The sequence below is a fragment of the Ptychodera flava genome (assembly GCF_041260155.1).
Source record: "Ptychodera flava strain L36383 chromosome 23 unlocalized genomic scaffold, AS_Pfla_20210202 Scaffold_24__1_contigs__length_23054250_pilon, whole genome shotgun sequence".
In the NCBI taxonomy this organism is placed as follows: Eukaryota; Metazoa; Hemichordata; class Enteropneusta; family Ptychoderidae; genus Ptychodera; species Ptychodera flava.
In genome coordinates, this window is record NW_027248278.1 from 255332 (window position 1) to 267625 (window position 12294).

The 12294-nt window shown below is 38.4% G+C and overlaps 1 protein-coding gene across 1 annotated transcript in view; it reads left to right on the forward strand.

Moving 5' to 3' along the window:
- Nucleotides 1–12294, forward strand: part of LOC139125085 (cullin-1) — a 182590-nt gene that overhangs the window by 16684 nt on the left and 153612 nt on the right. The window contains exon 4 of the mRNA XM_070691194.1: nt 5996–6163. Within this exon, the coding sequence (XP_070547295.1) occupies nt 5996–6163 (168 nt within the window). The remainder of the gene's footprint in view (nt 1–5995; nt 6164–12294) is intronic.

Below are 12294 nucleotides of genomic sequence, written 5' to 3' on the forward strand. Positions count from 1 at the left end.
ATTTTTAGCTCCCATAGCCATATGTATATATGGCAATGGAAGCTATTCTTATAGGCTAGGGAAATGTCTGTATGTATGTATGTCTGTATGTCTGTATGTCTGTGTGTCTGTATGTCTGTATGTCTGTATGTCTGTATGTCTGTCCGTCAACATCAAAAACTCCAAAACCGCTGTACATTTCATCTTGATATTTGGTGTGTACATGGATGATGGGCTGTAGATGAGATTTTGTTCAAATGAAGTTGTCATTGCCAAAAATATGCAAATTAAGTGAAAAAATGTAAAAACAGTCAAAATTGAAAAACTCAATAACCACTGAGCAGATTACATGAAAAATTGGCATGTAAGTACTTTAGGCTGACATGAAATGATTGTGCACATCTTGGGTCAGTATCTTGGACTTGCTATTTTTCATGAATTTTTTGTAATTTTCTCCCATTTTTGGTCAAAAAATCTTCTTCTCTGAAACCACAAGTCCGATTGATTTGAAACTTGGTATGGAAGTGCATAGGAATGACCTTTCCCAAATTTGGGCAAATCGTGGTGAAATTTGCATATTTTTAGTTTACACGTCCATAGACTCCCATGTATTAGGCAGATCTCCATAGACATCCATGTATAAGGCCACGAAAAATAAAAATTTAGTTTCTCATCGTATTCATATTGCAAAAAGGATGCAGTGACACAATTTTTAGTCCCGATGGATGAAGTCCAGTGGGCTTATAGATTGGGTCATGTCCGTCTGTTCGTCCATCCCTGAGTCCATCCGTTCACGCAGACATCTCGGATATTTTGACAAAATGTCATGTGACCTTGATGACCTTTGATCTCAAATATACATATTTGTCCATAACTCAGTAACCACGAGTGCTACCACCCTTCATATATGGTATGATGGGACACCTTTATGACACCACATATTGTACCTCATTAATTATGTACATATCTAATTTTGAGCGAGCCAATAGAGCTAGAGGTCTGATTTTTGGTATATAGGGATAACTTAGCAATACAATTTTTTTGACAAAATGTCACGTGACCTCGGTGACCTTTGACCTCAAATATACATATTTGTCCATAACTCAGTAACCACAAGTGCTACAGCCTTCATGTATGGTATGATGGGACACCTTATGACGCCACATATTGTACCTCATTAATTATGTGCATATCTAATTTTGAGCGAGGCAAGAGAGCTAGAGGTCTGATTTTTGGTATATAGGGATAACTTGGCAATACAATTTTTTTGACAAAATGTCACGTGACCTCGGTGACCTTTGACCTCAAATATACATATTTGTCCATAACTCAGTAACCACAAGTGCTACAGCCTTCATGTATGGTATGATGGGACACCTTATGACGCCACATATTGTACCTCATTAATTATGCGCATATCTAATTTTGAGCGAGCCAATAGAGCTAGCGGTCTGATTTTTGGTATATAGGGATAACTTAGCAATACAATTTTTTTGACAAAATGTCACGTGACCTTGGTGACCTTTGACCTCAGATATACATATTTGTCCATAACTCAGTAACCACAAGTGCTACACCCTTCATGTATGGTATGATGGGACACCTTATGACGCCACATATTGTACCTCATTTATTATGCGCATATCTAATTTTGAGCGAGCCAAGAGAGCTAGAGGTCTGATTTTTGGTATATAGGGATAACTTAGCAAAACAATTTTTTTGACAAAATGTCATGTGACCTCGGTGACCATTGACCTCAAATATACATATTTGTCCATAACTCAGTAACCACAAGTGCTACACCCTTCATGTATGGTATGATGGGACACCGTATGACACCACATACTGTACCTCAACAATTATGCACATATCTCATTCTGAGCAAGCCAATAGAGCTGGATGTCTGATTTTTGGTATATAGGGATAACTATAGGAGAGAAATTTTTTGACCAAATGTCATGTGACCTCGATGACCTTTTACCTAAAATATATGTTTATGTCAATAAATAAGTAACATCAAGTGCTATGTCCTTTGTATTTAGTAGGATGGGAGACCTTATGACAACACACGCTTTACCTCATTAATTATGTACACATCTAATTCTAGGCAAGCGAATAGAGCTAGAGATCTGATTTTTGGCATATAGGGATAAATTAGCAATATAATTTTTTTTCAAAATGTCATGTGACCTCGATGACCTTTGACCTTGATTATACATATATATGCATATCTCAGTAACCACAAGTTCTATACCCTCCAATTTTGATAGGATATTAGACCTTAAGATGTCACATCTTGTATGTCATTTCTAATGCGCATATGTATTTCTTGGCTGGCCAATACTGCTAGAGGTCTGATCTTTTTTCCCGATTTAGAACTATAACTTAGACATGCCTCATGCGTTTCAAATTGGGAACAACGACATAGACCTATGTGCCCATAGATCTCAACATATACACTCCAGTGATACTTCTTAATGACCACATTTTCCTGCCCCATCAAGACTAATACTCCTATTACAAGTGGGGACTATGTCATTGTAAATGACTTGTTGAGTTAATTGTTGTATCACAGTATTCGATATATCTAATTCTGTATTTTTTCCATTTTATATTCTGAATAAATACATTAAACATATTTCACTGTCTCCAGTACATTACATTTAAGTATTTTCACTTCATGCACTTTATCCCTTTCACACATGTTCAAATATCTGACCAGAGAACAAACACTAAATAGTCCAGGATGGGAGCTACAGTGTCATTGACGCTATTTTTTACTAAATATTGCGCTGAAATTTCCAAATGACGGTCAAATAAAAATCTGGGAACATAATTTTACTCGGAGCAAGCATGGCAATGGCGTATGCACTCTTCCAGGCATCATTGATAAAAAACCAGAGAAGAGATAGCTAAAAATATCCCCAAAAGGGCAAAAAAATGAAAACTTAACGACAATTTTCAATGATATGGATCTTTGGATAGAAAAATGCTATAAAGATCCGGAAAAAAACTGAAAAATGTACGTCTTTCGGGCTATCACATTGACGTAACTGCGAACGAGGATAAAAGTCATGCGTACGCATTCGACCTCAATTTCAAGCTGGGGGCTATTTTTTGACAGCTTTAGTCAGAATTGTAATGGCGCCCTCGGTGGTAGAATGATGATCTCTGTGTGTACGAATCGAGTTGCATCATGGGATAAACCACGTACTGTGCGGTCATGTATTTCAAGGAAAATATGCCTATTAAAAACAGTAATTTCTTCACGTTCAATTTTTTTTCAATACTATGACAATTATCAGCCATGAGGTTAACACAAGACCAGATAAGCGTTTCTCATCATTTCCACAGGACTCTTTGGAAAATCCATTAAAAACAGTTAAAAGTAACTTAAAATGATCACTTTTAGTATACATTTAATTTACAGATGCCAGGTTGTGTATTTCACATGCACTCAGGTCAGTAGGGAAGTGCGTCATTACTGTTGAAAATAGGCAAATTAATGCCAAAAAAGATGTTTTTGGTAAAAAATCTTCTTCTTCATAACCGCTGGTCAGACAGCTTTGTTATTTGGTATACAGGTCCCTAGGGATAACCCAACTTAGATTTGTTCAAATTGTGATGAAATATGCAAATGTGTATTTTTAAGGAATTTTTTTGTCATTTTGGGTCAAAATTTGACTTACATTGTATGTAATTCTTGTACTGTATAAACCCTATCAATTCACCCAGAAAAGAATAATTAATATGATTTTAAATAATTGAATTAATTAGGAAATCATCAAAGCCAAAATAAATTTAGTGTGGAATTATCAGAAAGTTCAACTGTTTTTGACAGTTCATAGTGAATTGAGGATTAAATCATGTAAAGGCAACTTTCCTGAATCCCAACTTTGATATATTCTGAACCACCATTTATGTTATCTAAAAGAAATTGCTCATAATAGTTTGTCATGATAGGGTGGTCAAATAACTAGAGATAGAGAAAGTTCTAATTTCCATTTATGGTTGACTTGGTAAGGATAAAATAAGATTACTTTTTGAGGAAAAAACTAGAGTGGTCAATTATAAGAGTGGTCAAAGTGATAGGGTTTTTATGGTAAAGCTTGGCTGTAAGATTCCTCGTGTGCTATTTATAGCAATTATGCAATCTGTGTAAACAGTGCAATGAAAGTGTAACATGATTCCTTATAATGCTTTTGATGACCTTGAACTTCTTAAGTTTCAAACATTTGTCTTTTCAGTGTGCTTTCTCTGAGTACGTACAGTCTCAACTTATTCAACAGAACTTACTTACAATGTTAATTTGAAAGTTAAAATGTGCTTGGTTAATAGGATGAAAGTACTGATATTAAAAGATAACCAGCTCAAGATTCTTTATAACCTGACAGATGTATGCTGTTTTTTTATGACGTAAATCTTGATTTAAGCAAGTGTTGTTTACTTTAATCAGAATGTAATTAACTCTCGTTTATTTGCTATTATAGACTAATATAGTCTGATGAAATATGCAAATCTGTATTTTTACGGAATTTTTTTCCATTTTTGGTCAGGCCATCCTGAAATGAGCTATCAATGATATCCACCTTCTTCATCAATACATGTGTCACAAAAGGTTATTCTCTACATAACACAGCAGAGCTCTGTCAACTGTTGAGTTGCTTGTTTTTTCAAAACCTCTGGTCAGACAGCTGTAATATTTGGTTTACATGTCCCTAGGATGACCTTAGTGAGATAATTTCATACAGTTAGGAAATACTTAATTTTGTATCCATGTCTATAGTAGCTTCAGGGACTTTGGCCCTATGTTTGAGATATCGGACCAACAGACAGACAGACAGACAGACAGACACACGGACACAGACACACAGACAGACAGACAGACATCGCTGCGACATATGATCACGTGTGTAAACACGTAAGCAAACAAATAGTGGATGGTATAATTAATGGAGTAGTCAAATTGATGGAGTGATTACGGTAATTCCAGATGTGTTCTATCTGTAACTAACTTAAATGCTGTTTACAGTTTGTAAATACATTTCCTGCCATCTGGTTGTCATATTTCCTGGATAGCGTTAGACATTTGGTTGTCATGTTTCCTGGACAACTTTACTTCCATAGACATTTGGTTGTCATATTTCTGGACAGTGTTACTTTCCAAAAAATTTGGTTGTCATGCATCCTGGATAGCATTAGACATCTGGTTGTCATGCATCCTGGATAGCATTAGACATCTGGTTGTCATGCATCCTGGATAGCATTAGACATCTGGTTCAACCAGATGTCTAATGCTATCCAGGATGCATGACAACCAGATGTCTAATGCTATCCAGGAAACATGACAACCGTTGTCATGTTTCCTGGATAGCATTACTTCCATAAACATCTGGTTGTCATATTTCCTGGATAGCTTTAGACATTTGGTTGTCATGTTTCCTGGACAGTGTTACTTTCCAAAAAAATTTGGTTGTCATGTTTCCTGGATAGCATTAGACATCTGGTTGTCATATTTCCTGGATAGCGTTACTTCCATAGACATATGGTTGTCATATTTCCTGGCTAGCGTTACTTCCATAAACATTTTGTTGTCATATTTCCTGGATAGCTTTAGACATTTGGTTGTCATGTTTCCTGGACAGTGTTCATGCTAACTTTTACTTAAAATTTAAACATTTTCCAACAAACACTATGAAGCCACAAAATCTGCCAACAGCCAGACCTATCACAGTATCAGTATATCAGAGCCAATTTGACAGCAGAGGTATATCAGCTTCTTGGTCACTTGTTTTAAAAGTATTCCATAAAACTTGACACAAATTAACTAAAAACACAGTCTGAACTCACTGAGAGTTTGTTCATCCAACACCACTTAGAGAAAACAAGATACATTGGCTGCAGTGTGTAACAGTAGTAACACTTTCTTGCCCATTCGACTGATCACATCAGTTGACAAATCAGTTTCATCAATAGCATGCATATCTTAATTGATTAACTGTATGACTTTCACCAGGATGGCACAGAATTAATGGATGAAAGTGTTCTGACGTTTTATACCAAACAATGGGAAGATTATCAATTCTCCAGTAAAGTGTTGAATGGTGTCTGTGCTTATCTCAATCGTCATTGGGTGCGAAGAGAATGTGATGAAGGGCGAAAGGGCATCTATGAAATATATTCTGTAAGTGAACAATCAATCCATGCTTATGACAATCTGAGGTCAGTATTACCAACATGCATTAAAGGTATACTGTCACCTGTTCTAATTTTGCCACAGTTACCATGGAAAGAGAAAATCTAACCAATCACATATTTTAAGCGAGTGGCCACTTTTTAAAAACAGCGCCCTCACATGGACATTTTGAATACCAAGAAGGCCCCTTTGACCATATATGGGCATACTTAGATTACAGGTGACTGTGTACCTTTGAAGGGCATGTTACTGTAACTTTTTATGATGTTTTTCACTGTTTTTGTTTTCAAAGTCAACTACATGATCATGTTCTACTGCCCATAGCATGTTAAGGTGCACAGTATTCAGCTTGTCAACTCAGTCTGTACATGTGTAGACTATGTTATTGTTGAGAAGTGAAATCTGGCCAGAACTTAATGCAAGCTTCTTGATGTTTCCAAGTCTGTTTGTCTAGATGTGTCTCACTGTCTGTATGTCTTGATGTCTCACTCTTTCTATGTCTTGATGTCTTACTGTCTGTACGTCATGATGTGTCCCACTGTCTATATGCTTTGATATGTTTCACTGTCTATACCCTACCGGAATCGGGAAACTTAACCTTCGCTCGTGGCAGTCTTGCGTGGCAAATTCGAGAACTCGACCCGTGTACGCGCGCGCGCCTTTACACGAACCCGAGGATGTTTTACTCGACCAGGCCATTACCGGGCATTTTTCCCTAGGGTAATTTTCGAGTAAACTTTTATAATTCCCATGCGCAATGCGCCCTCATCAGCAAAACTAAATGTACGATGCATTGAAACTACTTGGTACTACTTTGCAATCATCATGATCAACCCCTCTACACTGGTCGGAAACACAGCAATTGGAGTTTGTCAGTCGAACATACACAGAGAATAGGAGTTTATATGTATTTATTACACCTCACTCATTCAGCATGCACTGCCATTGGTTAAACACGACTCACGTGACATGTAAAAGAACGTGATGATGCCCTCTGCGAATGTGATGATGCCCTCTGCGAACTTGATGATGCCCTCTGCATTTGATATTACATGGATGACGTCATTTTACGTACTGCGCATCCTCTCTGCGCAAAACAAATTGTCGTTCGCTTGTTGTACTTTGCAGTCGGCAACTTATGGCTGCTAAACGTCATGCAGAGCTGTCAACAAGGTCAAAATAAGTGCGCCTTTTAGACAGCATTGGTAAATTGAACATAACACACATATCATCATATGAATAATCATCAAACCTTACATTTACAAGATAACACAAATATTTAACAAAGTTACGCTGTACAGCTTCTAGTTTGTCTGAGTACACTTTGTCAATACTATTCCAAACAACTGATGCATACTCGAGTTTAGTTCTAATGAATGTTTTGTAAACCACAAGCAATGCATCCACTGACAACCGTTTGCCAAACCTTTTTAGCATGCCAAGTAGTCTTCGAGCATCAGTGACAATTGAAACATCGTGAGTTGAAAAAGTTAACTTTGTGTCTAGTGTCATGCCTAGGTCACTGTAACTATAACTATATCGGGGATTTCACCACCGTACAGATCTTGTCAAACCCGACTTCCTACTTGAGACTACTAGATTTTGTCAAATCGCTGGTAATTATCCCATATATTTCAACACCTTACAGATCTTGTCAAACCCTACTTCAAAGGACTGATTCTAACTTTGATACCAGACGATACTAGATTTTGTCAAATCGCGGGTAAATATCCGATATATATCGGGTATTTCACCACCTTACAGATCTTGGAAAACACGACTTCCAAGGACTGATTCTAACTTCGGTACTTGACGATACTAGATTTTGTCAAATCGTGGATAAAAATCTTATATCCAGAAGCCGTAAATATCAGATATCATATAAAAGTCCAATGTCGCGGTGTCCTTCAGATCTCAGCATTACAGGTGCATAACATTTCTGACTTGTTTTTGTCATGTCGGGAGCTAGTCCTTATGAAGTAAAAGAAAAACAAAGCAAAAGGAGACCTCTCTGCATTACTTTTGTGGGAGACCAAGGATGACAAATTATCTAACTTATAGTTGCTTGGCCAAAGCGTTTCCTTTGCCCAGATTATATGGACAAGTCCTACGGGCAAGTCTTTTTAATTTCAGGTAAATTAAAAAGAAAAAAATACGATTGTTACATATTTGCAAGTCGCAAAAGCCTGGCGCAAGAGGCAAGCAAGCCCTTGCCTATCAGCGATTTCACAGACCCAGCGTGCCGAGACGCAAGACAAGTCATTCTGGCATCGTCTACCCGGTAGTATCGATGTTAGCTTCCCAAAGTCGGTGGTAAAATCGATTGGTATGTATAACAGAAATATTCTGGGACGTCAAACTTCGACTGAGTCAGTGAATATCTGCTTGTCAAAATTGTGCAAAGTCACACCTTGCTTCACTGAGTTGTTTGAACCATAGGTGGCCCATACATATTGATAAGCTTATTATTGAGTTTTTCTCAGTTTTCTCTGTCACTGTCAGTCCCTCTCCTTTTCTTCATGCTCTGACTGATCGTAGTAAATAAAATAAATGACTATATAGCCTAACCTATAGCCACTTGACTCTTTATTCATTTTACACTCCATTACAAGGACGTATATCTCTCATACACACATGCTGTAATTGATTAGTCAACACAACTAATAATGCTAATCCGTGGACTTATCAGAGGTTGGTCAACATCGGAAAGATAGTGATGTTAATGAAAAAGGAGAAGGTATGAAGATCTTGGGAAACGTGTCCAGAGGACGTCCGTAAACCTAGTGGACGCTTATATATTCATGATATGCGCAAACAAACACTGCCCATTATTCAAAAATAAACGGGAAGTTAGATCGAAAGGAACACTGGAAACGCGCATCCTTTTCGTTGCCAAGCGCTAAATTCTAACATAACTAAGCAGACATGGTCCTGCTCCATGTAACAAATGCCACCCAGAAAGTATCGACCGGCCAAGCAGAAAAAGATCGCCGGAGTTGCCGTTTCATGAGTTTTTCAACAAAATTATATAGATGTATGTTTCACGTCGTCGTTTTCTGGGAGTGTATATACCAAGTATGATTTACAAACCGCGTCGTTATTCAAGGCACAATGGTGACACATTAGCAGGAGCACACACTGTAGAATTTTGGCCAGCACTGTGAATTTTTTAAACCTGTCACCTTCATTTCTCTGCACTTGCTATTAACTCCATGTCTACCGGTAACATATCGTTATTTTCTGTCTCAAAGTACGTACCAGCAACAGGCCTTTGACGTCAAAGTCGGTTATTTTCTGGTATACGGTAGCAACCAAGCTCATGACTAGAATGACTGTACGGCGTCAAAGAGTTAATCTCGCCGGTTACTTTTTTCGCATAGCAAAAGAGAGTTGGTCGCCACATAGAGCTAGTTTCTAGCTCCATGGTCGCTACTAGTCTAAGGAATTCATCGATTTTCAATCGCGTGCCTTATGCTGTTAGTGCACAAAATTCCCGAAAGAAGCGGCGCACGGGCTATAAAACTTCGTTTATACTGTTAGGCTAGCTTTGGGTCCATAGCTGTGGTGTTTTCGGACGGGATTTCTGCCTTATACGGCTGGTTTTGACTTTAACGTCACCACCACAGCCATGGGAACGTCCATGTTCTGCCCAACAGCACGCTTGTTGCAACTTTGTTTGTCGATATTTCGAAAATTTTCCACCCAAATTGCCAACACTCATCGACAACATGGTTATTAGGGGCCTACCACTACCAGAAATCCGCTCGAAAATCACCAAGCTATCACCGTTTTTCCAGCTTTTTCCGACATGGCTACTCGCAGTACAAGCGATTGACGAGGCTCAGTGTAGCCCGTCACTAAAGTCACCTGAGCGGTGACCTCGCAACATCGAAACACAAACTGACATCACCAATGATGTCGGCCACTACGTTAAGAAGCCTGTGAGAATTTTTACCAGCACTGTGAATTTTTTAAACCAGTCACCGTCATTTCTATTCACTCGCTATTATCTCCATGTCTGCCAGTAACATATCGTTATGGATAAGTTTAGTTACACGTAATTACGTTCCATCATCAGCTGATCAGTGATAACCATACGTCGCGTACGTGTAGAACTAGACTCTCCACAGTCGCTGTGCCTTGTGTTGTGCGCGCCAAAGTTGGGCCTGCACATTCGAAGGCTACGCTGTGCAGCTGTGAGCACGCGCTGCCAGACACAGCGACCGTCCGTTCTTGCAAGGATATGAATATTCATAAGGATAGTGACGTCAAAAGAAAAACCTATCCAACCGGGCTTACTGAATATTATACTAGTAGCTAGTAGACCTATATACGCGGTATGTTTTTATTTTTCATTTTTTAATTTTATTTGGCTATGGTACTTGTCATTTTTTGTTTTGATTAACGGATGTGTTGAGTTATATAAAGTACCCGGATCAGGCAGAAATCCGACCGGTCGCTTGCAAGAACATCCAGACCCTGGGATTCGCGTCGCGTCTCTGAAGGGCTTGCACGTGTTCCAACTGACTGACACTGGGAAGAACGCGAATCGCAGGGTCTCTGCCAGACTAGTGTAGAACATACGTTCGGAACGGCAAACAACACCTCTACACATACAAAATGTAGTCATAATTACGTGTAGTATTTTTTAGATATTCTTGATGATTTCCGCGAATTTAGACAAGAAACCTTGTAAACTATCATGGAAAACATCTTTGATATCATAATATTTCGTAGAGTTTGCACCAGCGCAAGAAGTACTTGCTATATATGATTTCCTTACATGAACGAAATGTTGTTGTCTCATTCCACTTGTTATCTGACGCCGCCCCAAAGAGTTCTCCAAACCATATAAAAAACTGTATCAAAGAAAATCAGCTGATTTAATTCGAGGATACGAGCTAGAATATTCCTCATATAGAAATTAATGTTTCTTAAAACTTAAATGAATTTCCAATGTTTGTGAGAAAAAATACAGCAAAATTATCGAGAACGCACAGCTAAACTGAAAGGCAGACCACCGTCCCTCCACCCATGGACGGTGGGCAGACAAAACCTCAGCAACACCACCCGATTTAGAGAACCACGCTTAACCACACGAACTTTGACCCTAGTCAAAATCAGACTTGTCCCTGGGAAATATGTTTACAAGTTTGCCCACATATAAACAACGTAAAGGTCAAAGGTTTCAACTTCCGACTTCCTGCTTTACGGACGTCCTCATGCCATGAACTGCACGCAAGGCACTGTCAGGGTTTGCACTGTTCGCGACCATTTAAACGTTTGAAATCAGAGAAGCTGGCTCTCCTCGGCCATCGAAATACATTGGCTGCAGTAAATTTTCGATAAATGGTCATGACTGGCCGCAATTTGGTAATTTCTGGACACATTTCAGGAGAGCTTCTTACCTTCCCGTTTTAGTAACCATTCCTATCTTTCGCGATGTTGACCAACCTGTAAAATCCCTGATAAGTCCACGGATTAGCATAATTAGTTGTGTTGACTAATTAATTACAGCATGTGTGTATGAGAGATATACGTCCTTGGTATGGAGTGTAAAATAAATAAAGAGTCACAGAGGCTAGGTTATGTTATATAAACCATTTATTTTATTTATTCCGATCATTCAGAGCATGAAGAAAGAAGAGAAAATGATACAGAAAACACTGTGAAAAACTCAGTAATACTTATTGGGTCGCCTGTGTTTGAACCTAGCCTGGCATGCACTTGGTCGATGAGGCAAATAGTAAATTGCGCATGCGCAATCTCTCATGATGTTTCACTATATATTGCGAAACAAAAATAACAATGGCGATCACTCATCGTTGATAAGTAACAAGATGCTGTTCTTGCGCATGCGAGATTGCGCATGCGCAATCTCTCATGATGTTTCACTATATATTGCGAAACAAAAATAACAATGGCGATCACTCATCTATACATAGCATTCACCAAATAACTTATAAGCTTTTAATCATAGGTGGTAGCTTCTACTGTCTCTGTTTTTATTCATACTCGTAACAAGTCAAGCACTTCCTGTGTATGCTCTACGCATTACTGATTAGCACTCATCATTGATAGAAAATGTACTGACATTGACCTTTGGAAATCGTAATCTC